The sequence below is a fragment of the Corylus avellana genome, chromosome ca9 (assembly GCF_901000735.1).
Source record: "Corylus avellana chromosome ca9, CavTom2PMs-1.0".
Taxonomy (NCBI): domain Eukaryota; kingdom Viridiplantae; phylum Streptophyta; class Magnoliopsida; order Fagales; family Betulaceae; genus Corylus; species Corylus avellana.
Genome location: NC_081549.1, coordinates 1,449,989 through 1,475,510, shown reverse-complemented (window position 1 = coordinate 1,475,510; position 25,522 = coordinate 1,449,989). Strand labels below are relative to the sequence as shown.

The following is a 25,522-nucleotide window of genomic DNA, read 5'->3' as shown; positions in this document are numbered from 1 at the left end:
AATGGTGAGAAGGAAAAGAAAGAAAAACAGAAGAAGAAAGAGTCTATAGGGACGACCATGAGAATTTGAGCCTTGTGCTCTAGTTCCCTACCAACTGAACTAGACTAGTTTTGTTACTAGCCTTCCCCCATACCGGTTCTTATCGGTTAAAACGGTTAACCGATAACAAATGATTAACCGGACCGAACCGAATCGATAAGAATTTCGGTACAAAATTTTTAACCGATAAGAATATCGGTTAAACGGTTATGGTTAATATCAATTCAGTCGAAGCCGGTAGACAGCTGGTTAAACAGTAACGGTTAATCTGCCCACCCCTAATCAAGAGATAAAGCACAATGCAATGGGCCCTGATAGGATCTTATGGAGCCCAATCAGTTTCACTCAAATCAAGGTGATTACAAGTAGCTCTTTGGGCCAACTCTACTTGGACAAAGTCGCGTTCTCATTTTTTTGGGTCATAACAGTCATTACACATGCTAGAGAATGACGTTTTTGTCCCTAAATGTGGCAGAGTACCAAAGTATACTACTTTTTTCAGGGCAAAAACGTCATTAGAATTGTCAAGAAGAGTAATGATACGCTTTTACAATTTGCTGGCACACGTCAACATGTGATTCACCTCCAATGACACGCTAACACATACCTGTAAATAACTGTTGAAGCAACATTTTCCGTCTTAAATGATGGTTTTGGTCCCAAGGATTGCAAGAAGTTAGGCATAACAGTCATTACATATTTACATGTATTTCAGAATGAGAAATTTACCCCCAAATGTAGACGGAAGTATGCTCATTTTTCAAGGGGCAAAAGCATCATTGCACAAAAAAGTAATGCTATATAAAACTCTAATATTTCACAAATATTTATATAAAACACTAATATTTCACAAATATTTTACTATGATGTAGCAGAGTTTAGTAAACATTGATATTTTTTTTAAGAAAGGTTGATCCAAGAACTACTGCACCCTACCAAGTCGGGGTATTTGTGAAATATTGTTGTAGTGTATATCATTTATCTGCTCATAATCTAGAATGACAGTCTTGCCCCCAAGAGATTGCAGGAAGTACTTTCAGGGCATAACAGTCATTATCCATATTGTAAAATGACGTTTTTGTCCCATACCCAATTTTGGGCCAAAACCATCCTTATGCATAGTGCAGAATGCCATTTTTGTGCCCAAAAAAATAGAGGGAAAATATACTCAATTTTTGGGGTTGGGCATAACAATCATTACATAATTGCAGAATGATGTTTCTCGCGCCCAAACGCCGACCATTAACCCAAGAAGAATTCAACCAAAGATAAGAGTACAAAAAAGAATGCCAGAGGTCTTAACTCAAGAAATAGCTCAATTACATTAGGAATTACACCTCATGAAACAGAGATCACCAGTTTCAATCTTCGTCAAAGCCTAGTTTCTAATAGAAGTAAGGTAATATTCTCCATGGAACAAGTTTACAGTATTCTGCCCAGACTTCTTTGTATTTAAGGGCACAGCGAGCTTCATCCCTCCTTTCTCTCCAAATTAGCAGAATAAGAAGATAAATGGGGTAAAAGTATGGAATTGGGGAACTGCAAAATGAAAGAAATCTCAGAATGGAATTCTTTACTGAATAAACACCACAAAGGAATCAGGAAGTACCTTATCCCACAAGGTAAACTGAAGGATAGAGCCAGTAACAAGTCCCCAAGGTAATTACAGTGCCTTGCAACTCCCCTGTAAAAAAAATAATAATTGCAATGTTAAGGACTTTTAAGAGATGATGCATCATCGAAATGTCCATGACGCTATTTAACAAATGAAAAATGCTAGATTTACGACTCTTTTACAATTTATTGACTTATGTCATGGAGGGTGTTAAAAAAATAAAAAAAATTAGTTGTTGATGTGATTGCAATGCCGACACGTATCAGCAAGTTGTAAAAAACTTGTAGGTGTAACATTAGTCTTAAAACATTATACAATAGTGTAGTATTTGGTGTTATGTGATGCGCAGTAATTTTCTTTGTACCTCCCTCCACTCCTGTACTCTAAGGGGCGGAACAAAGGAGGACTGAGCTTCAGAGATAATTCGCTACCTTCTAGCTAAAAGTGATACCACGCATAGGAGACAATGGTGATGCTACTTAACGGTTCCTGAACTAGCTACAAATAGACTACAGTTTTTTACTTGATTTATGGTTATGGTTAATCAAAATAAACAAAACCCTTCACCCCATCTCCCAACCCTACTACATATCATAAACAAGGGGGAAATATTAGCTTGGAAGGTTGCAATTATTTGCTGTGAAATTGATGCACAGGTCAGGGTCGCAATCAGAAGCTATGAATCATTATATGGAGCAATAGGCACACAACATACAATCTGCAACAATCCAATAGCAGCTCAGGGTTGTAGCTGAGAAACGCTGCCTTACTGTATAGAGAAACATATCGCCTATAAAATCATCCACTTCAATATCATAATATGCATATAACAACGTTCAGTCATCAGGAGATATCCAGGCACATTCCTTCAGATGCTCCTCCTACCCAAACATTTTCGGGAACAGATGATTTCTAGTCACATTCACCTTAGGTTTTCAAAATCGGTTGACAGACTGGTTATGGATTGTGTTTATTGAGAGGTCAGTTATTACAACTTCATCATGCCGCATCTGTATCCATATTGTCCCCATTTCAAAATTCTGGTTAGACCCTTTTTTTTAGTAAGTGGTTAGACCTTATCAATCTAAAAATTACAAATGCATCAAATCATTCAAAGAACTTGTCATTTATTTTCAATAATTTTTATTTCTATTAATTGGAATGAATGATAATAAAAATGACGATGATAATCATGGTGGGAAGAAAAGTACATGATGATGACAAGAGATTTGATCAGACAGCAGTCTTACCAAAAACCGGAAGCAAGCAACTTCCCCCCAATGACCTTTGGAGGCATACCCCATATGAGCGCCTTGGGATTCTTTTTGAATATGTGTTTTTGCTTGTTAGCTCCTCTAAATACCAGATACCTGCACGATTATAAGGAGTGCAATTTTAGTAATTGTTCTTTAAAAAAATCAGGTTATAGTTCCCCAAGCCTCTAGCATAGATCAAAAGGAAGTTACCCCATCAAAAAAACAAAGCAATTGGCTATTACAGCAGCAGTCGTAAGCTCTGCCTTGTTACTCAAAAGCCACCAACCCTATAACAAAAGCAAAGATGGTTGGTACATACAAACTAGTAGTATTTGAATGATCTTCGTGATTACAGGTGCATCTAATGAAAATGTGAATGTGGGCAAACGTTGTTGTGTGCTTAAAACTTGAATAGAAATAAAAAAAAAGTTGGGAAAAGTTAACATATTCTCCTCAAATTACCACCTCAAATTGTGAATGGATGCTGGACCACTTATTGCTAGACAAATCATGCTTACAAGAGTTGTGATAAAAAAATGGAAATAAACCATTCTCATGCAGAATTTGGACCAAGTCTGTCTAATACTTGGTAGTTTTAACAATGGTCAGTCATGAGTTCAAAAGCAATCACTGGTTTAACCAAATGTAGCAAATGTCTGTGTATATATAAACACAACAAAAATCTTCCATATTAACTTAGCTTCAGTTCATGTTCACATGCCTGAATGCTAAAAGTGAAAGGAATCCACACTAGATCTCCAAAGACCAACATGAAGCCCAACCTTTCAGCAATTATGTCCCATCTATAAAAGACAATCACATGTGCAAAGGTTAAATATGTTAAGTAAATGATATATGAATACCAAATTAATATTTTTAAAATAATTCATTAAAAATACGACGGAAATGCAGGCAGATAACTGAATAATATCATTGAGAATAGAAATATTAGGTTTTAATAGAAATAAAAGAATAACGAAGGTGCATGAGAAAAAATGACAACCAATATCTTGTCAGAGATAATAAAAGCATGGAGAAGTTAACTATAGGGGTAAATATAGCCAGACCATGAAAATTCCATATCCTGATAAAATCTCAAATGAACCACAAAGGACGCATACAAGGTGGGCTGAAGTAAGCATTTATAGGTTCAATCTTGGCTTTAGACATTATGTTTGCACTCGAATTAGGTAATTTTCAAAGGTAAATCCTAGGTGGTTTAACTTATGAACAAAACATCAAATAGATTTTTCTGGACATGCCAGCAAGAGGAATGGAAGCACCCATACAAGGAGGCACTATAATAGGTTAGGGTATGATCACCACTGCAGTGTATGGGAACTTTTCCCACCTGAAGACCTCCCATTACCTCCTCATATTGCCACCATATTCAACTCATGCACATTTATTGACAAATTTTCAGCAGCTAAAAGTTAACCACTTGGAAAACTCTTAGTTATAATCTACATTGAGTTATCGAGAGGATCTGGTCCAGCAGATATTCTAGATCTCCCCATCACTACAACTAGGGTTTCGCCTTAATGATAATGTTATGTTATCTGCGAGAACAACAAGAGCATTTGGAACCACGGTCAAGGATGGCAATTCCTACTTTTGATTTATGATCAGATTTATTTGGGGCATATTACTGTCAGAAAAGGACGAGCAATTGAAGACAAATTATGCTGAACAGGAGATACTTCTAGATAAATATAAGGCCAAAATTTGACACAGGAGAAAACTACATTGTGGAATGAACTTGCTGCAGAGACATGGTACTAAACTTACGTGGAGGTCATGTATTCCTCATAAACAAAGTAGTCTAGGATATATAACTGCAACAAAGATGTAAACAGAATATTCAGCAATTACATATAATGTCCAAATAAAAGGAACTGAAAAAAATATTAACAAAGTATAACATAGCAGTGATAGCATCACAAGATTACCACACAGAAAAGCTGGTACAGGATCATCGATCGGCTCACAGTGGCATCTTGAATGCTTCTTGCTAGAACTGATAGGTTGATAAGTAGCCAGCCCATCATTCCAGCTCTGACAAAGAAAAATCTACAGGAGAATTCAACATGTTAAAAGAAATATGTAGACTATAACAATGCCAGATTATATTACTTCATCAAATCAATCAGTAACCTAAAATGTTAGGTTGACAAGTAATGATAATGCCAAATAAATTAAGTCATCCTACTCATGATGTTGACAAGGAGATTAAATTGAAATATTATCATGAACTGATCAGGAATCATGAAGTGACATGCTTGCAAGAAAAGAGAAGAGGCCCAATCCTTGAGTGCGCAGGAAAGACAGAGAACCATTGTATGTGGAGAATAGAAGTCACAACAAAAGTGAAAGTCGTAGGTATAAACTAAGATTCTTATTCACAAACATAGAAGAATATGTCCAGAAAAAATGAGAACCGGATCACATACTTGAGGTCGATGCCCAAAAACTGGGGATTCAGCTGAATTCCAAACCACCTATTAAATGACATAAAGGATAGCACTGTCAAGATAATTGCTCAAAATGTGTTCTCCAAGGGATGAAGCAAACAACCTTGAGAGTTGACCAATTGTCATTAAAGAACAACAGAAATATATAACCAAGTGTAAAGTTCTCAATCACTGATTTGGTTTTTGGGGGGTCATGTGTCTCAATCGTTGGGGAGATGTTGCAATTAAGACAAAACTCAATGGGCAGTTCCTCATCAAGCAATACCAAAGGGTTAGCACCGAGCCACTCGTGTTTTCATTATTTAAATATCTAAAAAATATACAAAATAACTAGTCTATGGAAAAATGGTAAACTGGCATTACCCATTGATCTCACACGTGTGGTATTTAACTTTCTCTCTTTTTTTGGGGTTAAGTAATTTAACTTTTAGTTGCTATTGCAAAAAAGGGACTCAACAGTTCTGAATTGGATCAAAGCCTTTCAGGAGGAGCATTATTCTGCATGGGCTGAAACGACCAGGTAGTCATTTTGATTGAATAACCATGTAGAGGATACTATAGCTTGGGATTAGGATAAGAGTGTGGGTTTTGTAGGTTTAGCACGCCTCCATGAAAATTAATACATTCAATTTTTAGTAACATATGGTCTTTGTTAACAGGGGAAAATGTACATACATTCTTTGATTGCAGGTAAGAGAAAGCTAAAATGATGGGCAGGAAATTTTTCATGTACATTAGTAGCCCAGATTCTATTTCCTACATAAGTAGAACTCGAGCCTATTTTAATATTCCACCTAAAATGGATATAATTTGGCACACGATAGAAGTGGTTGCACAAGTACCAGTCCTGTATTAGATTCCCTGTGAAATGAGGTTTCAGGGAAGAACCCTGATTGCTTGACTTGCAGCCAGCAGCATAGAGTACCAAGGTCACCTAACATTGAAAATATAAGAAAGGTTAGCAAATACATGAACTGATCAGAAAGAAAGAAAAATGTAGCTTATAGCCAAATAGTAAACTTGTATGAACTACAGCTGGCAGTCAGAAACTAGTCTTGAAAGGACATCACATATAAATAGGACTATGAAACATTCATCAGTTTAGAAACAAAATATGCAGCAAAATCCTGAATGCTGAAACATGAAGCAAGATTATCTACCATTCTTTTGCACTATATAGCTTCAAGTGCCAAAGGGATTTCCCGCATTCGAATAATTTGGTATCAAATCTGTCTTTGGGGTTAATAGTGTGTGTTGTTGTAATGGTCCCATATATCTAAAGATCTTCCACAAGAGACGAACCAACATAGTCAAAGATTTAAGAAGTAAAGTTCAACAACTTTAGAAAAGCTTATCAGATGGAGTCTCTGAGCTTCAATGAGGCAAGTTTCATTTTGGAGAATAATGTTAAGACATAAGAGTTGGCATGCACTTCAATTTAGATGCATGGTTTTGTGATAAGTTGAAAATGACAAAGTTATATCTCAATAACCACTGAGTAGAAAAAATCTCAATTGTAGCTTACAAGAAAACTGAACACAAAAGTTGCTGATAGCAGCTCAAGTCCTCTGTCTGATATTGCCTGCAAACATTATTAGAATGTTAACATCCACATTTGCAACATGTCGAAACTTCCATTACTTTAATCTCCATATTTGTATAACTGGCATCAGGGAAGATGAAAAAACAAAACAAAACCCTGCGAAAGCATTCAAAACTACACACTACAACGTATCAATAGTGGTTTCCTCACATCGAATTTATCTGAGTACATCCAGGCAACCAGCGTATCACTAGAAGATTATGGTGGGGGGTGGGGGGGAGAAGACTGCTTGACAACCTCATTGTTATTTGGAAGTAGGATGCGCCCAGGATACATTTCATTTTCCAGCATGGATTTTGGGCGTTTCTTCTTTCTTTTTTCCCCGCAATATTTTAATTTGATATAGAGTTCAGCAAAAGTTTCTCATATGACACTACATATTCAGAATTTCTGCCCATTCTGGGAAGCTAGGTAATTCAAATGCATGTTCCAGAGCCTATTCAAATACATACAGTCCTAAAAGAGATGTGAACAAATCGGAAGCTAGCCTTAAATGAAAAAGAAAATGGAAAACTGGTTGACATAAAGTGAGCACATACAGTGGGTGATATGTAATCCATCTTTGCACCAATCCCAAGAAGCCCAACCAGCATAAGAAGTGACAGCAAACCTTCATTAGGGAAAGAAAGCAAAAAAAAAAAAAAAAAACATAAAGAACCATGTTGAGCCTCAAATTCTCAGACCTACAAAAAAGAAAAGAAAAGTGATACACTGAACTAAAGGCATATAAATATAAGCACAGACCGTTGCAGCGATAGTGAAGACGGCTACCGTCTTGTAAGATCACACCGGGAACAACTTTCCCAGGTAGTATAGATCCGACAATGGCCAAGTACGCGAAGAATGTGGCTAGGATAGCAACCTGATTGCCCAAATTATGAGAAAATCATTACATAACTAATGGGTCGATTGGGGATTTTAGGAACTTGTGGTGATTGATACGAAGTAAAGGTACTCACCGAGTTCCATGACGGAATGAGGGCGTGGAGAAGAAAACCCAGATCCATGTTTCCTGTGTTTGATGAATTTCCTCTGAGGGAATAGCAGTGCTACACACTACTGGGTCTACTCACTGCTGTGTGCTATATGGGGCTGACTTTGAGCTGCTGCATATGACTCCGAACGGTACCCCTCGGGCGTTTCTAAACTTCAAATGGCTGTTGCGTTTGATAAGAACCGCTATGATCTGATGCGTAGTCACTAGTCATCCTTTTTTGGCACCTCGTCATTGGGTTGTTCATAAAACTTTCCTACACGTCCGGTGTAGATTTGACGACACATTTTATAATGGGATTATATTAAAAGACAAATGGCTATGGGATTTAAAAAAAAGAAAGAAAGAAAGTATATTTGTGAGAAAATAATAATAATAATGTTTTATTAAAAAAAAAAAAAAAAAAAGAGGTTGTGATTTTTTTATTTGAATAGTAATAAAAAATGATTGATGTGATGTAAAAAATAAAAATGTTAGGGGTTGATTTTGAGATAAATAATATAACTGGATAAAAACTTGCCTTTGTGGAAAATATACGTGATTTTGAATCTTGCATATATAACTCATATCAGTTTAATATATTAAGTTGAAAAAAAAAAAAAAAAAAAAAACTCTGAATTTAAAGGATATTTGTTCTTATGTAACCTGAAGATGTAGAGATAATATAACATACAGGATTTCTAAATCATAACAGGAAAAAGAGGGAAATGAATATTCAATTTAAAGTAATTAAATGAAATTTGTCAATCTGAATATTTTATCATGAATTATATAAACAAAATTCGTGTATGTAAAGACTTTAACTTTCAAAATCTATCATATTATCACAACCTCAAGAATCAAAAGAGCAAAGTAAATTATATTAACCATTTACTCTTAATAGCTGAGAGGATGCAGGTGGAGTACTGAATATGATGCAACGTTGGTAGATTGGCCACACTAGACAAGAAGCAAATTATGCTGCACATATAATTTAACTAAATAAGCAATAGCCAATTAGACAAAGTCATAGATGTAGTTTGAATTTAAGAGATTTCTAATTGTATTCTTGACATTGTATTGTTACAATAACAAGCATGATTATGAATGAAGTTTAAAATTTCTCTAAACAAAAATTATATTATTTTATTTTAAAATTTTAAAAAAAAAATTACTCATTTACACTCACATTCAGAGGTATATATAGCACATGACTCACCAGTGTATATGCCTAATTCTACAATGCCGGACAAGTAGCCATAGATAAAAGTTTAAAGAGACAAGGTTGACAAAAGCTGCCACCCTCACTACCTCCTTTACTCATTTAGGAAAGTGTCAGGGAACCAAACAAGTAAAGTCAACAAAATTTTTAAATTGACGTGGCAAATCGTGAGTGGCAGATAAGAAAAAGAGAATTACATTTTTTTAATTTAAAAAACTTTGCGACGTCAGTTTGAAATTTTTTTCTGAGTTCATTTGTTTAGCTCCATAACACTTCCCTTTCCCTTTGTCTATGTGCATTTGTCAAAACAAAGCAAATGAAATTATTAAAAAAGCTTCCTCAACTATCAAGCAAACCGTAAAGGGTGGTGGTTCAATGGCCCAAGAAAATTTTCAAAGTGGTTAGGCATGTATTAAGGTGTAGATTCGAATTTCCGCAATTAAGAATCTCCACACATACTTGATTGGTATTAGTTATTTTGGTTCCCATTGATGCCTTGGTGGGGTCAGGCTATGTATCAGGCTATGACTCAGTCGAACTTAAGGGAGCGCATGCGGTTCTCACTGTCTATGCCCCTCCTGTGCGGCTCCCAGCGAGTATGTGCTACTATAATTACGCCTAAGTAAAATAGTCACAATTAATCTCTCTGGCCTTTTTTTTTTTTTAATTAAAAATAATAATAATAATGCAAGTGCGGTCAAGCCGGTCATGAAGGGACGAAGGACGATGCATTGAATGGGTAGTCAATCACTGACTCCTTTGCCGTCAATCAGTCATCAAAGAGATAAAGCACAATGCAATGGGCCACATATCGGGGTGATTGCTAGTAGCTCTTTGGGCCAACTCTACCTATACAAAGTCGCGTTCTCAAAAGAGCAAGTAAATTATATTATAAATTATATTAACCATTTACTATATATATATATATATATATTTTGAAGTAACCATTTACTCTTATCAATTGTGGAGACTGGAGAGGATACGCTTGGGGAATTGAATATGATGCAACGTTGGCAGATAAGTCACACTAGACGAGAAGTAAGTTATGTTGCACATAGTTTAATCAAACAAGTCATAGATATATTTTAGATTGAAGAGATTTTTAATTGTATTCTTGACATTGTGCAGTTAGAGTAACAAGCTATAGTTTTCATGATTATGAATGAAGTTTAAAATTTATCTAAAAAAATAATATATATTATATTATATACATTAATACATAAAATTTTTACTCATTTACACTCACATTCGAAGGTATATGATGTATAGCACACGACTCACGAGTCTATACGCCTAATTCTAGAAGGATGAAAATGTTTGTAATTAATAAATTTTACTATTTTAGAGCTAATTTGAAGGGAGATTTTTTTTTTTTAATCAAATCATCTCTTATTTCATTCAAACGAAATTCTAGAGCATAAAACTATAAACAAAAATAGCAAATTGTTCTAGGGGTAAATGTCAAAAACACTACTAGGGATTTCTTCCATCCATATTTGATCCGTGGGCTCCTTAGTAGCAACCTTTGCCGGTCCATGTGCTGCTGGGTTGGCCCACCTAGCCTTTTGATGTGCCCAATCTCCCATCTCGGAAAACCATGTAATACCCCTTTGATATCATCCACAATTTGCCTGTAACGGCTCCATTGTGCCTTTAACCCATTAATGGTCTATACTACTATTTTGGAATCCTCCTTCGAAAATTGTATCTTGCACACCCAGGTCACGACAAAATTTCACTGCCCTTAAGGCCACCATTGCCTCTGCTATCATTGGTTTCGGACAAGCCTCAACTGTTTGACTAAGAGCAACATTGATCACCCCCAAGTGATCTCTAACTATCACTTCAACCCCATGCGTTTGTTCTTTAGATTGAGGGCCACATCCCAGTTAGATTTAAAACAACCATGTGGGGGGTTGATCCATTTGATCACAATCTTAGCAACGCCATTGTGTTCGCAATCTCCTTGCTTGTACCTGTGCTTGTTTAAATTGCAATTTGCAACAATACCCTCTCAGCATCACGCACAACCTGATCAGGGTGAGTGAATACACCCCCATGGAAGACTGAGTTTCAACGTGTCCATATACCCCAAGCATAGTCTCCAATCCATGAGTACCTCACATAGAATACGTAAAGAGTTTAAAATCTAATGTACGAAATAATTGTTGTGATATAACTATACTTTATTAAAATGATTACATTTATTATTTTTCTATCGATTTTAAGTGTTTAGAATAATAGTTGATTTAGCCTTGTATGATTTCTTGAATTCTGTTGGTGCTCAAAGCCAACCAAGAAGGACCTTCACCAACGAAACAAACTATCAAAGATAGTTCATAGTTGCCTGGCGTAAGTAAGCGGCTGAGTGAGCTGGCCATAAGAAAATCGATTGTAGGGGGTCGTATTTGAGTGAGAACGTATTCGGGTCAGAGACCGTTGGGTCATTGGGTCATTTGGGCCCTGGCTGTCTGAGACTCGTGAGCATTCGGCTGGACTTTTTCCGAAGGACTGGCCATTTTTGATCCAATGATATCCGGGCCGTCCGGATTGAAAAATGATTTTACAATTTATTTACGTGACGGTCTCCAAGCCTGCTCGTCATACCGTAGTGCGCGTAACACAGAATCAGCGCTCTGGGCCACGCGTCCTCCTCATATATAAGCACCCTGCGCCAACATGGAAGCCCAAAACAATTCCATTGGCTTTCTCTACAGTGGCACAGCCTATTGGAAAACCACCATTCCTCTCTGCACTGCAGACTCTCGCTTTCAAGATTCAACTGTCGCAAATGGAGTTTTGGGGTACTCTCTCTCTCTCTTTCTCCGTCCGTTCATATCGCCTTGTTGTTAGGATTTTGTAATCTCATACGTCGGAATTTCCATCTTGTTTCATGTAATGCAATGTTGCGCCTTCTGATTTTCGGGACTTCTTTGGCCGTTTGATTTCCGAGAAACTACGGGAAAATGGTGCGGAAACACACGGTTTTGGTGCTAATGAGTTTATCACTAGTTTGATGCTTGAGAAAGAAAATCCGTTTACTGGACCGATCCATAGCCTGTTGCTAGCGTTTGGCTCGGTCGAGTTTTGTTTTTCTTTCGTTTTACTGGACTTATCGGAAACCATACAGACAGTTAGGGTTTATATGGTCTGATTTTCCGTTTGTTTATGGCTTTGATTTCTTAGAAACTGTAGGTGCTGTATGTCCCTTGTTGACTATTTTGGTCCTGTAAAGTTAGTTTCCCTTGTTTGCTTGGCTAGAAAGTAAGTGAAAAATAAACTCTGAATGTGTATATGTAGAGTTTTGTTTCGTTTGGTTGTGTTAGATATTTGCGATAGGTGAGATAATAGTATCCTATACATGAATTATAGTGTTTTATACTCGTAGAGGAAAATGTGCTGTGGTTTATGATCTGTTTTTAATTTTATTAAACTCTGCGTAAAAGTAGGGGATTTTATTTTTTTATTTATTTATTTATTTTTTTTTAAATAAACTTGTTTTCTGCATTTCAATTGCCTTTACATCTACTGCGTAGGCTTTGCGTTAGCGTTTATATTACTTTGATTGATTTTTTAATCTTTTCTTTGTAGTAGCTAATTATTTTCAAATAGATTAGGAATAGAATGATCGAAAGCAGTCCTTTATTTTTGTTTAATGTATACTTGGGAATTGTAATTTAAAGGTTTTGTGTTTGTTTGTCTATTGTGCTCTGGCGTGGATGATGTGTACATGCACCATACTGTTCTGATTTCATCCTACAAATTGATACAAGTGTGGCTTTGGCATTCTTTGTTCTGCATAAGCCATTATTTATAATTTTGCTATGTTATACAATGTCCAGGTGTTGAGGTCAAAAGTGGAGAGCCCCTTGAGGTGGATCCTGGTGATGGTTCGGTATTGCGTCTTACACAGGTTACAATCGATAATCTTTAATATTTGATTGTTCAATTAAATTTTTGTGTGTATTAGCAGGTTTGTGATATAAGCATTTAAAGTATATCATTACACTGCAGGCCTGTCTTGGAGAGGTCAAGGACAAAGGAAATGAAAGCATCTGCCTGTTTGTAAAAGTTGATGAGCAGAAGCTTGTTCTTGGAACACTTTCTTATGAGAAATTCCCCCAGATATCTTTTGATCTGATGTTTGAAAAGAAATTTGAGTTATCCCATAACTGGAAAAGTGGAAGTGTCTACTGCGCTGGATTTAGAGCTTATTATGCACCTAAAGAATATCCTGTTACGTCCTCTTCTCTTTGAATGTTTCCTTCAATCTATTTATTCCCAAAATATCTAGCTGCTTTAATCACTTTGTTATCTTGTAATTATATGTATCTCCTTGACTGCTGTTGGTATTATCATCACAGATGAATCTTCTGGTGAGTCACTGCTCTAGTATTTCACTGTTATTTCATTTCATTCTCTATGCTTACACATGTTTGTTACTTTCAAAATCTGATGGTTACTTTGATACAGACTTTGATTCAGAGGAGGATTTGCCTGTCATCCCCCATCATAGTGGTAGGCAACACCCACTTCATTTTTCAAATTTTTAAGAGTCTTGTGCATCTGATTTGTTTTGTTCCTTCTGATGTAGAAAAATCTGAGTTACAAGCTGTACAAGCTTCAAAGCCTGGTGGTACTTCAGCTAAACAGGTGAAGATTGTGGAACCAAATAAAGCTGAAGATGCGGATGAAGATGTGGATAAGGATACAACTTCGGATGAGGATTCATCTAATGAAGATGATGTAAGTGAAGCTTAGGCATTCTGATCTATTTGATAGGAATATGTATTCCTCCTTGTTAAATCTCCTATCCCTTGCGTGTTGGCAACTGATGCAAATTAATAAACTTACTTTCTTGTAACTTTATTTGGTATCGTTGAAAGTAGTTCTGGGGTATCAGCTGAAGATTGTTATGCTGCATTGACTTGGTAGACGTAGCATACTTACAACTTGACATATACATGAAATTTTCTTTATGGATAGTACAGTCCTTTCTAAGTTTCTATAACTGTTAAAAAGTGGAGATCTTTTGGCTTGTATAATGGCATAGGTATTGCCACTACAATTTCGTGATAATTATTTTTTCCATTGTTGAGAAGAACTTACGGGAATCTCCTTTGGGAAGTAACCAGGATTTATATGGTATCAACGATTGATTTTTACTATTTTAACTATGTATTGGAGTAATGCTAAAAACCACATTTTTATCTGACAATTATCTAACAAAGATAACGTGGTAGTCCAGACTAACTTTTAGATCAGTCATTATTAAAACAATAAAAATAGTCCCAAGGTTGCTTGTGATTGCCACGTCGGTTTTTGGGATAAAAATTTGGTATTTAACATTACTTTTAGGTAATATCGTCTAGATTCAACTCTACCAATCAATAGTTTTATTTAAGCATGGGTTAATATCGATTAGTTAGACATGATTTATTTTTTTTGAAACTCATTATTATTAAGTGTTTCTTCTTCTTCTTCTTCTTCTTCTTCTTCTTCTTCTTCTTTTTTTCCTTCTTCTAATGAAAATTTGTTGTTCCCCTGGTCAGTGTTGAATATGTTTTCATCTATGTAATCTCTTGATATACCTGGAAATTTTTGGGGTTAAATTATTTGTATTTTGCATGAAGTCCATGATCTGCAGAACAACAGAACAGACCACAAAACTATTAAATGTGTATGAAAGTTAACGAACTTCTGGTTGTATGTTCACTTAGCATCTGTTGTGCTTTATTACATGTCTGACCTTGCACACAAGTAATGTCTTTCTTCTTGATATCTGAAACTGTGTTGCTCATCTATTCTGTTCATTGATGGGAAAGTGATAAATGATATATTCATACTACATTGATGTTTCTTTCTTATACATATTTTTGCATGTAGTCATGAGTTTTCTTTTGGCATGTGCAAGATTATGCATGACGTTTCCCAAACATAACTAGTGATATAGGCTTAGGCTTCGTTTGTTTCGACGGAAAATATTTTCTATTTTCAACAAAATTGATTTCCTAAATTTTTTTTTTTTCTGCGTTTGGCTCGTACGGAAAATGAGTGATGGCAGAAAACGGTCAGCGTCTTATGGCAACTTCTGGCGTTGGTTCTAGCAAATTGAGAAGGAAAAACTCAAACTTGAAAAATGGTTTATGAAATTTAAAAACGAAAATCATTTTCTGAAACTAAAGCTTTTATAGTCAAACCAAAAACATTTTCAGTTTGACTATTATTTTTGGTCGCACCAAAAACTAGAAAATATGGACGCCGTAACAAACGGAGCCTTAATTGTATATGCAGTTTATCTTTTACAACTTGTAGATCTCAATCGCATCAAAGTCATGATTAGTGAAGATTCCATGCCAGCTAAATGGTGTTACTAAATTTACTTGTTTAAATATTATATTACAAACTTTTCCTGGTGGTTGTTGAAAGTTATGGGAATACTGGTTGGTGGTTTTGTTGCTCAGCCTATGGTGAATGGTGTGCAGGAAACTGGTGAAAGTGATGACAGTAGTGAAGATGAGGGCAGCAGCGAAGACGAGGATGAAGAGATCCCATCAAAGGTAAAAACACTCCATTGAACTTTTCATTTTCTCTTGGTTCATTGTCACTGCTAAATATGTACATATGTTTTGTTAAATTGAAGGCTGAAGCAAGCAAGAAGAGACCTGTTGAAGCTCCCAAAAAAACACCTGTTCCCGATAAGAAAGCAAAATTTATTACTCCTGAGAAGACTGGTGAGTTTCTTTTTTTCATGAGCAATTAGTAATGAAGCAGCACATAGGATCTGTTTGTAGGTTCATTGGTTTTAATGAAAGTGTATTATTTATCATAATTTAGATAAGATTCTAGATGTATATAATTTTCATATCTGCACAAGATTTAGTCTGGAATTATTGTCTGATGTTGCCGATGGTTGTGGTATATATTCTGCTTCATTGCTGCAGATGGCAACAAAGCTGTTGGCCATGTGGCCACTCCTCACCCTTCAAAGCAGGCTGGGACAAAACAGACTCCAAAACCAGGTGGAGCATTCCCTTGTAAATCATGTAACAGGTAATTTTCTGTCTTCTGACTTTTGACATTGCTCTTACTTGATAGGATAGCACCCATATAAATTGCTCTAGCAGGTCATTCAGCTCGGAAACCGGCTTGCAGTCGCATACAAAGGCAAAACACTGTGCTGGGAAATGAATGGCACCATAGTACTATTTGGTGAGCATGTTCCTTTTGGGATGAATTAGAAAGACCAAGTTAGGTTTAGTAAAATGTGAGTGGAAGGAGTAGTTTAGTATGTTGTTTTAATACTTTGGCCAACTTTGTTGGAGTTCATTGATAGTAACTTTGACCGTGTTCTGTTGCAATCTCATTCAGTATTGAGTGTCATAATTGTCTCAGTTTCTTGATGAATGGTTGTTCAACCCATTAGTTGTGCAGTAATCTTTTTGTATGTTAGTTTAATGAGAAATGTTATACAGCACACTACTATCCCACCTTGTTGATGTGGAACTGGTAAACTTGAATCAATCTTTGTTTGAAAAAAAATAATAATAATAATTCGAGAGTGGTTGATTAGCAATGCCACATTAGCAATGTCAGATGAAAGTAGGACAAAAGTATGATGAATAACATTATCTAGTTTTATATACTGTCCAAAAGATGCCCTTCAGGTTTACGATCTTGATTCCATGGTTGTTGAGTGTCAGGTTCCGGCTTTAGACACATGGGGCATCAACCATTGTCGGATGTTAATACTAGCAATGTTTGCTTCATGCTTGATAAGAACATAGACAGAAATGCTCTTTATATGTAGTACTTAGATTTTACAGTTCTCAGTTGATGGTTCTCCAATTAAAGTAGTCTCGCAGTATAGGATGTCTGATTGCTAGCTTTGAAGCTTATGAGATGAAATACTACTTATATATTGTATGTGTTAATAGCTTGATCGCGAGAACGAGCTCGGAATCCACTTACTAAGCCAAGCTCATTAGACTGACTTCGGCGTGGGTTTCTTCAGCCATCCTTGATGAGGACGGCTGTGTCTGTGTCTTGTACAAGTTCCCCCCGATGGTTGATTTTTCAAAATAAATGGACACATAGGTGCTATAAATTCCATATTGGAAGACTTTCCATAACCTGAACTAATTTTGCAAGGAAGCCATCCAGAAACTTGCTGAATAGGCTGCTGGAGAGTTGGCAGGTGGGCAATTTATGTTAGACGCCTTCGGCGTTCTGGCGGTGGTTTGGGTGTGTTGAATCGAGACCTGTGGCAATAATCCAGCCAAGAAAGACAACAGAAAAATGTTACTAAAAACCACGCTTTTATCTTTACCATTATCCCACTTGATAATGTGCCAATAAGCACATCTTTGGGTCTCTTTTTTTTTTTTTTTTTTTGGGTAAGAACTAACTATATCTGACACATATAAGATAGTGATGAAATAAAAGTAAATATTACTCATGTAATATCAACTTCAGTCTTTGAGTCTGTCGCTTGTTAAAAACTACATTTTTATTCCACTATCCCACAATGCCAACATGACAATTTACTTGAGTATTGTGAAATAAATGTGGAGTGGAATAAAAACGTAGTTTCCTAGAAACAACATAACCATTGCTGGCTTTCTTCGGTTGCAACTCTGCTATCCAACCATCTCATTCTCTAAAGCCTTCCAAATACTGGACTTAGACAAAATTTAACAGAAAACTCAAATTGGCAAACTAATACTTATGGTTAACAACATAGTGTCAAGTAGAAGAGTTCAACAATATATTCGAACAACCAAACCATTATGCCAGATGGATATTCCAAACTTGAAATTAAAATCCCTGCTGCTTCTAAAGTCCTATATTAACTAAATCTGTTCTCCCTTGAGAAGCTCCAGGGGATTCGGCCAAGCTTTCACAACATACACATCAGATCCTACACACATGCTCCGCAGACAATGACAGCCAACCTGTATACAAATATCAAAGTAAGCTGCCTGAAAATCGAGGCGCGATCCTGGGAAGCAGGAACACCTGAACCTGCAAAACTTATAAAGTAGGTAAGATCACAACTTTCACAGCAAAATTGGGTGGACGAAGATTCAATACCTCAATCCCCGTTTGGTTTTTGGTTGGCATGTGGAACCTAGGTGGGTTAAAAAGCATCTCATCTCAACATTGATAACATACTTAATTTTGAGCCATAAAGTAGAAAAATCTGAACATCATGTGATTTGAACTGCTGAAATTTTCTCTTTAAAGAGTTAAATATGTTCCAACAAAACAGAACAAAAGAAATCCGTATGCAGGTGGGTGAAAGAAATAGTGCTTCAAAAGTGCCTTCCACTTTGCTCCAGAAACTATTTCAATTTATATAAGCTCTCCCTCATTTTGACAATAAAACACTGGGCAACAAAAGTTTTTCCTTTGCATAAATAAATACTGATATAGCAAATGATTTTTCAAGTGGGAAAAAATGATTTGAAACCTGTGGGGAAATCACTTTGCAATTACACAAATATGTATAAACTGCTATTCAACTTGAGAACAATGAAAAGAGCACATGACTAGAAAGAAAATGAATGCAATTACCTGATTAAGATTGGAAGTGAAATTTAAAGCGTATACATGCATTGCAGCACCAAATTGTAGTTCTATAGTTTTTTTTTGTTTTTTTGTTTTTTTTTACCCATTCAGTTCTTTTTGCTTTTCATCCTAGAAGGGGGGAGAATAAATTTTAAAAATAGAATTTTAATTTCAATAACACATGACAGAGAACCTGTACTCCACCTGCACAGTGGAAATGGGTAGTAAGCTATATTTTCTAAATGGGCTGTCTTAGTGAGAAAAGCAATGTACTTTTCTATGTCCAAGAAAACAAAAATGCTTATCAATCTGAAAAAAAAGCACTGGAACAAACCAGAAAAGTCCGATTGCTCTAGTTACTGTATCGACCATGCTGCTGCTGCTGCTGCTGCTCAGGGTCCTCATACTCATCACTGTTCACTGCAAAGCCATTCCCATCATCATCAAAGTTTCCCTCATTATTCTTGAGACCAGAGTCCCCCTGTTCCTTTTCCCTATTCCATTGCTCAATCTTAGCCCTTCTTTCGGCACTACTTTCCCTGACCGGACTCCTATTCCTCCTTCCCCCAGGGCTTCTACTTCGCTCTGCTCTACGTCCAGGACTGCGGCTTCTAGGCCTCCTACCCCTATCATGGTAGCGGAAATCTCTGTCATCATCCCTTCTACCATAACCACGACCACCACCTCTACCAAAACCACGACCACCACCACCACCACCACGTGAATGATCCTCATAACCACGAAACCTAACAGGACTGCGACTCCTGCTTCGACTGCGGCTACGCCTTCGTCGGTTTCTCCCAAACAATTTCCTCCTCAACTCCCTAAAATTTAAAGAACAAATGCATAAGCCAGAAAATCAATAAGAGACATAGCCAAGATACTTAGAAGTTAAAAAATCATTACACCAAAAAGATAACTCACTTGCTTATCTTTTTCAGATGCATGAAGTTGCAGTAGCCACCTCGATTGCATACGTTTTCCTCATACTGTCTACATGTAGCTTCACGAAAATCTGTGACTGGAGAGAAGTCAACAATGATGGGACGCCCTGGTACATATTGACATATAAAATTGTCAAAATGATATCTTCATGCCAATAAGAGTAACAATATTATTTCTACTTACAGTACTACTAGTGGACCAGAAACAGCAAAAGTAAGTAGGGGAGCTGGATGTAATTAATGATAACAGCAGTGCCAACAGGGGACAATTCAATTTACATGCCATTGCAGGATGTGATCTAGAATGTTTACTTCTGTAGGTGAGAAAGTGCCCAAACAATTTGTCCCTATAAGATCTATTAAAATGTAAAGATGTGAGGCTGCAGCTTGTAGTTGCATAAGTGAAAATCTTGAAAGATCCTATAAGGAATTGAGGAATTTCAGATACTAACAAATTTTAAAAAATTGGCCAAAAAAGAAAAAAAAAATTGAGACAACAAATCACTATGGAATACCACTTCCAAACCAACCATTATAGTCCATGAAAATTCGATCAATCATAAAAACCAATAGAAAACAAAACCTGGTGAGAAACCTAAAAGATTGAAGTATTGAACCAAGTAAAGTCTATAAATTTCAAGATCTTTCCGGAATCTACAAACTCACAGAATACAACTCAATCATGGAAGCAACTTAATAGTGCTTATAGCTGAGACGTCCCAATGCCCTCGTCCCACAAGCCATTGATTATCGACCAAAAGCCACTGATTAATTGTTAGATCTCTATCGCCGATTATGGCTCACTGGCACAATTAATGATCTTGAAGAAAATTGGTGCATAAAAAACTTCCAAATCCAGTCAAAGTCTAAGACTTGAGCAATCCAATTTGTGCACAAATTAAGCTAATACATTCGCTACTTTATACAGAGCAATCTGATTCTATACACACAAATACCAAAAGGGGGGAAAAAAGAGCCTCACCTGAGTAAAACCTTCCGGTCAGATTCCGAAGCGCATTCGCAGCGTCTTCTTCCTCTCTGAACTGTACGTACACATTACCCACCTGCAAGCGCAGAGACACAAAAGATCCTTTTTCAAGAGTTCAAAGAGAGAGAGAGAGAGAATTGATTAGAGAGAGAGAGAGAGAGAGAGAGAGAGAGAGAGAGACCATGTGGTCCGCGAGGTTGTCGCAGATGTTGAGGCTCTCGATGTGGCCGTACTTGGAGAGCTCGTCGAAGAGGTCCTGGTAGAAGTCTTCGAAGTGCTCCTGGATGTGGGTCGGGTCGAGGTTGGGGTTGGGCTGAGCCTGGGGAGTGAGCATGTCCGGCCGCTGGTACATGTTGGAGAGGCACAGCGTGGGGCTGATCGTCGGCTTCGTGTGCAGCCGCGAGCACCTGTCCCCGTGCCTGCACGCCCCGATCTTGAAGTAGAACGGGCAGTTCACCCTGTCCTTCTCCGTCCCAAATATCGACGCCAGGTGCTCCGCCATTTTTTCGCTTCTTGGACTTTCTTCTGATCAACAATGAACAGATCAACTCTGACTCTCATCCATCTAGGGTTTTTTATATCTGTGTAGCAGGCACGTTCTCGCTGTTTATTTGGTTAAATATATCTTTAACTATTATAGTTACAATACGTTAACAACTAGTGCAGGTTTGCCCGAGAGGTTAAGGGGGCAGACTTAAGATCTGCTGCACATAAGTGCGCGTGGGTTCGAACCCCACAGCCTGCAAACGTTCGGTTTTCGTTTAATTATTTTATTTTCTTTCTATTATTGGATTTAATAGTATACTTGCACGAAATTAAAATACAGGATTTCGAAAAAGTAGAAAGGTTTTACAAAACCAATTCAACAAGGAAAAAGTGGTGCTGGGCCCCACTGAATTGACTTGAGAAATCAAGTCACACCACAACATGTTAAAATTTACATCATTAAATCTATAAAAATATGATTTGAATCATAAAATGGATTTCTTGCGTTTTATTAGAAGGGATATGATCAAATCTTGCTTAATTGCACTTATTGTCATTGCACTGTGATAGCTTGAGCTTTTTTTCTTTCTTTTGGGAGCAGTGGGTTTCTTTGCTTAAATTGTGCAACGTTATCCACTTACCAACCAACATAGAAAAAGTGACAATATTTGGATAAGCTTTTAGGATATGTTTAGCATGCGGAATGTCTATTTCATTAGAAAAATGAATAGCTTTTATTGGGAATAGAAGAAGTTGAATTAAAAAAATTTGATACGGTTTTCCTATAAATTGGTGTGGATAAAATATGTCGTTAGAGCATGTGATTCTTAAATGCATTTTTAATAAAGTATGTAATTATCATATGCATTTTTAATGTTGTAAGGAAAAATATCAGTTTAATAAATTGTGTTAAAAGAATTTCTTCCGACCCAATTTTAGAAGAAAATTTTGCCCTAAGTTTTTTAAAAGAAACAAATTTAGTAGAGAATTAGCATATTTAAAAGTTACTGATGGTTCTGTGGCCATCATGCTAGCGGGTTTGGGCCTGATTAGAGGAACCCTAGTAATCAAAAAACTAAAATGGAAGCCCTTAAAAGAAGCTTGAAAGGGATATTGCATTTCAAGACTTGGTTATCCATCTCATAACTTCATAAAGAAATAAAAAGTCATATGACAGTAAATCGAAGTGTCTAGTGAAAAGAAAACGCAAATAGCTTCGTTTGATATTATGTACTTAAAGAATCTTCAGTAAGGGATCGACAATATTCCGTAGAGCAAGTCTCGTTGATGATCCAAAACAAAACAAAGCCAAACAAAGAACCGTGCATTCTAATGATAGTAAGCCATGCGCTGCATTGTGTAATAAACTTACAATGCCTGGGTTTTAGAATATGTTTGACCCTTTGCTGAACAAAATGTTCTTTTAAACAAAATTGCAGAAAGAGTGAGTTTTTTAAAGAAAAAAAAAATTGAAACCACGAAAAAAACTCTAGGATATGTTCTCAAAAACAAAATTTTACCAAACCCCTAAGGTTGATACGAAGAGATATAAATGGAGGGTTAGCAAAAGATTGTGCGTTATTGAGTAAAAGCTGGTCAAGTTTTTTTTTTTTTTTTTTTTTTTAATTAAAAAGGTGGGAAGGGGTGACCACTGACCAGTGTAATTTCCCCCCTTGGGCGTTACCATCGAGGTTTTCACCCGCTGTGGAATGTTCGGTTTGAGCCATAGCTACTGCCTGGGAAGGCGAGCCCGTCACCACAACTCCACAAAGGTGTGAGCCAGTAGAGCCCCTTCAAAGTAGCATCTGGTTCACGCATCTACTACCGCAAGCGGATTCGAACACGCGACCACTAGGATGAAAGGAATTCTTCTATCAACTCAACTACCACCCTTGTGGTAAAAGCTGGTCAAGTTGGTAAAGCAAAAGATTGTGCATTATTGAGTAAAAGCTGGTCAAGTTCGTAAGGGCTAGACGCTCTTCTCAGACACGCTGAAGAGCTTGAGGGTCTTACTACAAGGGTTTGGCAATATTCCAACAGCTTCAATACGAAAGCTGAAGATCTATTAAGGCCAAAACGCAAAAGTTCTAAGAGCATGTTTAAAATTGTGTTTAAGAAATATAAATTTTAAATCAAAAAATACTTTTTATAACAAAAGCTTCATTTTTAAACTTTTACAAAAAATACGTTTTGATCATTTTTTTACCATTAAAAATGCTTTCAATTCTTTTTACCATATACTTTTTTCTTCAAAAGTGCTACACACACTTTTAAGCCCCTCAAACACACACCCATATAGGCCCTTATTGTAGCTGCCAAAGAAGTAGATTTGCTAGAATAGAAACAACATAAAAATGAAACAAGAAGCCGACATCAAGAGGCAAACTCAAAGCCAACTATAATTAAACATGCTTAAACTTCGAAAATTTCTCAGTACAGCACTGTTTAGGCTCTCGGAAGAAAACAGCCGTGAAGATTATTGGGAAAAGGTCGTAAGTTTCATATGACTAAAATCCATTCCATATATAAACTTATTTGCTCAGAGCTCAAGTAAACAACAGTTCCTCATCCAACACTTCCAAGTTCTAATAGGGTTCAACGGGCGTCCGGAAATTTGCTCCAGCATAGACTGCTGCTGAGCCAAGCTCCTCTTCAATACGCAACAGCTACACGTACAAGAAAATAGAAATTTAAATACAATCCTTGGCCAAAACATTTTAAGTTCTACAAAAAATATGGAATATTATTGACATATGAGCAAAAACCAATGGTTAATGCAAACACAGAATGCTAACCTGGTTATATTTTGCAAGCCGCTCTGATCGACATGGAGCTCCTGTCTTAATTTGACCCTGATCAAGAGGCAAAATATCATGAGAAAAAACGTCACATTGAATCAAAGAAGCAGGATTGTATAATACAAGGGTCTCAGAATAAGCACTCAAGAGCTCGTAATTACCGTGGCCAAACCCACAGAGAGATCAGCAATGAAAGTGTCCTCAGTCTCTCCACTGAAACAAAATCGAGTAAACTATTAGTGATTGGAACTTTATTGGATTTGGAGAGTGCAATTAACGGAATTCAAGGTCAAGTTCAAACCTGCGGTGGCTAGCCATCACACCCCACCCAGCTCGCTTGGACATTCTTACAGCTTCAATACTTTCAGTTACAGATCCAATTTGATTGACCTGTTCCCAAACCATGTTAAAGAATTATGTCATAAAAAACCCAAGTGGTGGTCCATTCAGGGAAAAAAAATACAAAAGAAGTAGAAAAAGGACAGATTCGAATGGTACCTTGAGAAGAAGGGCATTACATGCTTTCTCTTTGATTGCCTTCTCGACCCTCTGAATACATTAATGGGTTTTTTATTTTAGAGTTGCACCAGTTAGTAAAAGTACTCAAGTGGGCGCACTTTATCCACATTTTTAAACAAATTTAAAAGAAAAAGAAAAAAAATGGTTTAAGAGTATCAGTAGATCATGCTAACCTTGGGATTGGTGACCAAGAGATCATCTCCCACAATTTGTACTTTATCCCCAATTTCAGCAGTTATCTTCGAGTAGTGTTCCCAGTCATCTTGGTCAAAGGGATCTTCAATTGATACGATAGGGTATTCAGCCACAAATGACTTGTACAAATCTTTCAGAGCATCACCTGGGATCTTTTGTGAACCATCATTCTTCTGCACAGACAATCAATAGAAATAAGCGAATTAATATATAAATCATTTATCAACAAAATTTGATTTAAGCCGAGAAAAGCCAGACCCAACCCCGTTCAACCAATTAGTAAATATGGGTTTAACCTATAGGAAAATCTATTACTAAGTCAAGTGTGCGCAGACAGGGTAATTGTGATATAATACGGAGTACATTATGAAAAGACCATGACATAGTAAACACTATAGTATGAAGGAATTTCTGGTTTAACAAACCTACAAACTATCAGATTCAGTTCTCAAAACTTGTTAGCTTAAATATGTTTTCTCATGTCATTGTTACAGTCGTACGTATTTTAAGTTTTAAAATGTCTCTTACAAAGCTTCATTTGCTTTATGAAATTTGACTGTCTTGAATAGACTTCTTGCTTTTATCATTTATGGCTGACTTTCATACTCCTTTTAGTGAGAACAAGAAATGGTCTAATGTACTAACTATAAATAGCCCCTCTGCGCTTTTTATATCATGATTACTTATCAAAAAAAAAAAAATATAAATAGCCTATATGTTGCTACAATTTGCTTAAATATGAATGCTCCTTTTCTTTGAAGTGGACTCTTTAGCTTGTGATAATCTAACTAAGTTTAGTGGCTATATGCTCATTTCATGAGGCTGCAACCGGAGTCGTCAGTC

General features: G+C 36.6%; 4 protein-coding genes and 1 non-coding gene across 8 annotated transcripts in view; 2 read left to right on the top strand and 3 right to left on the bottom strand.

Annotated features, from left to right (window-relative positions):
* Nucleotides 1–1,310: 1,310 nt before the first annotated feature.
* LOC132161948 (delta(14)-sterol reductase) lies at nucleotides 1,311–8,204 on the bottom strand. Of its 2 annotated transcripts, XM_059572175.1 has the most exons (13): nucleotides 7,944–8,203; nucleotides 7,729–7,846; nucleotides 7,524–7,594; nucleotides 6,907–6,963; nucleotides 6,224–6,315; nucleotides 5,361–5,408; nucleotides 4,860–4,980; nucleotides 4,699–4,745; nucleotides 3,632–3,713; nucleotides 3,121–3,197; nucleotides 2,905–3,024; nucleotides 1,649–1,723; nucleotides 1,311–1,578 (listed from the first exon to the last, which is right to left on the bottom strand). In XM_059572175.1, exons 1-13 carry the CDS (start codon nucleotides 7,989–7,991, stop codon nucleotides 1,425–1,427), a joined length of 1,110 nt encoding a protein of 369 aa, XP_059428158.1. In that variant the 5' UTR covers nucleotides 7,992–8,203; the 3' UTR covers nucleotides 1,311–1,424. The 2 variants fall into 2 exon arrangements, with proteins under 2 accessions (XP_059428158.1, XP_059428159.1); XM_059572176.1 differs by lacking the exon at nucleotides 6,907–6,963 and having other exon boundaries at nucleotides 7,944–8,204.
* A 3,681-nt stretch (nucleotides 8,205–11,885) lies between these two features.
* On the top strand, nucleotides 11,886–16,622 carry LOC132191914 (histone deacetylase HDT1). Its single transcript, XM_059607046.1, has 10 exons — nucleotides 11,886–11,983; nucleotides 13,022–13,092; nucleotides 13,194–13,408; nucleotides 13,533–13,555; nucleotides 13,629–13,697; nucleotides 13,774–13,925; nucleotides 15,665–15,739; nucleotides 15,823–15,913; nucleotides 16,124–16,232; nucleotides 16,307–16,622. The coding sequence occupies exons 1-10, from the start codon at nucleotides 11,971–11,973 to the stop codon at nucleotides 16,368–16,370; spliced, it is 882 nt and encodes a 293-aa protein (XP_059463029.1). The 5' UTR covers nucleotides 11,886–11,970; the 3' UTR covers nucleotides 16,371–16,622.
* Nucleotides 16,623–17,868: 1,246 nt separating this feature from the next.
* On the bottom strand, nucleotides 17,869–21,244 carry LOC132191943 (splicing factor U2af small subunit B-like). 3 transcript variants are annotated; one of them, XM_059607082.1, is made up of 5 exons: nucleotides 20,863–21,244; nucleotides 20,676–20,757; nucleotides 19,674–19,800; nucleotides 19,084–19,573; nucleotides 17,869–18,953 (listed from the first exon to the last, which is right to left on the bottom strand). In XM_059607082.1, the coding sequence occupies exons 1-4, from the start codon at nucleotides 21,181–21,183 to the stop codon at nucleotides 19,102–19,104; spliced, it is 1,002 nt and encodes a 333-aa protein (XP_059463065.1). In that variant the 5' UTR covers nucleotides 21,184–21,244; the 3' UTR covers nucleotides 17,869–18,953; nucleotides 19,084–19,101. The 3 variants fall into 3 exon arrangements, with proteins under 3 accessions (XP_059463065.1, XP_059463066.1, XP_059463063.1); XM_059607083.1 differs by having other exon boundaries at nucleotides 17,869–18,203; XM_059607080.1 differs by having other exon boundaries at nucleotides 17,869–18,133.
* Nucleotides 21,245–21,343: 99 nt separating this feature from the next.
* Nucleotides 21,344–21,426, top strand: TRNAL-UAA (transfer RNA leucine (anticodon UAA)). Its single transcript has one exon. It is a non-coding gene; the product is annotated as a tRNA-Leu (tRNA).
* A 2,114-nt stretch (nucleotides 21,427–23,540) lies between these two features.
* Nucleotides 23,541–25,522, bottom strand: part of LOC132191509 (enolase) — a 5,917-nt gene continuing 3,935 nt past the window's right edge. The window contains exons 12-17 of the mRNA XM_059606560.1: nucleotides 24,658–24,852; nucleotides 24,464–24,514; nucleotides 24,267–24,355; nucleotides 24,127–24,178; nucleotides 23,963–24,019; nucleotides 23,541–23,833 (exon numbers count right to left, since the gene is read on the bottom strand). Coding sequence (XP_059462543.1) covers nucleotides 23,753–23,833; nucleotides 23,963–24,019; nucleotides 24,127–24,178; nucleotides 24,267–24,355; nucleotides 24,464–24,514; nucleotides 24,658–24,852 — 525 coding nt within the window. The 3' untranslated portion in view covers nucleotides 23,541–23,752. The remainder of the gene's footprint in view (nucleotides 23,834–23,962; nucleotides 24,020–24,126; nucleotides 24,179–24,266; nucleotides 24,356–24,463; nucleotides 24,515–24,657; nucleotides 24,853–25,522) is intronic.

Bases quoted from the DNA above. Each gene is read 5' to 3' on its own strand.
- LOC132161948 (XM_059572175.1), bottom strand. From the start codon at position 7,991: ATGGATCTGGGTTTTCTTCTCCACGCCCTCATTCCGTCATGGAACTCG. The intron at 6,316-6,906 runs GTAAGCTACAAT...TTTCAATGTTAG, and splicing joins CTTTTGTGTTCAGTTTTCTT to GTGACCTTGGTACTCTATGC. The intron at 1,724-2,904 runs GTAAGACTGCTG...TTTTTTTTACAG, and splicing joins TTGCTTGCTTCCGGTTTTTG to GGGAGTTGCAAGGCACTGTA.
- LOC132191914 (XM_059607046.1), top strand. The intron at 13,093-13,193 runs GTTACAATCGAT...ATTACACTGCAG, and splicing joins CGGTATTGCGTCTTACACAG to GCCTGTCTTGGAGAGGTCAA. The intron at 15,914-16,123 runs GTGAGTTTCTTT...TCATTGCTGCAG, and splicing joins TATTACTCCTGAGAAGACTG to ATGGCAACAAAGCTGTTGGC.
- LOC132191943 (XM_059607082.1), bottom strand. From the start codon at position 21,183: ATGGCGGAGCACCTGGCGTCGATATTTGGGACGGAGAAGGACAGGGTG. The intron at 19,801-20,675 runs GTGAGGCTCTTT...AATATGTACCAG, and splicing joins GACCGGAAGGTTTTACTCAG to GGCGTCCCATCATTGTTGAC. The intron at 19,574-19,673 runs GTGAGTTATCTT...TTTAAATTTTAG, and splicing joins CATCTGAAAAAGATAAGCAA to GGAGTTGAGGAGGAAATTGT.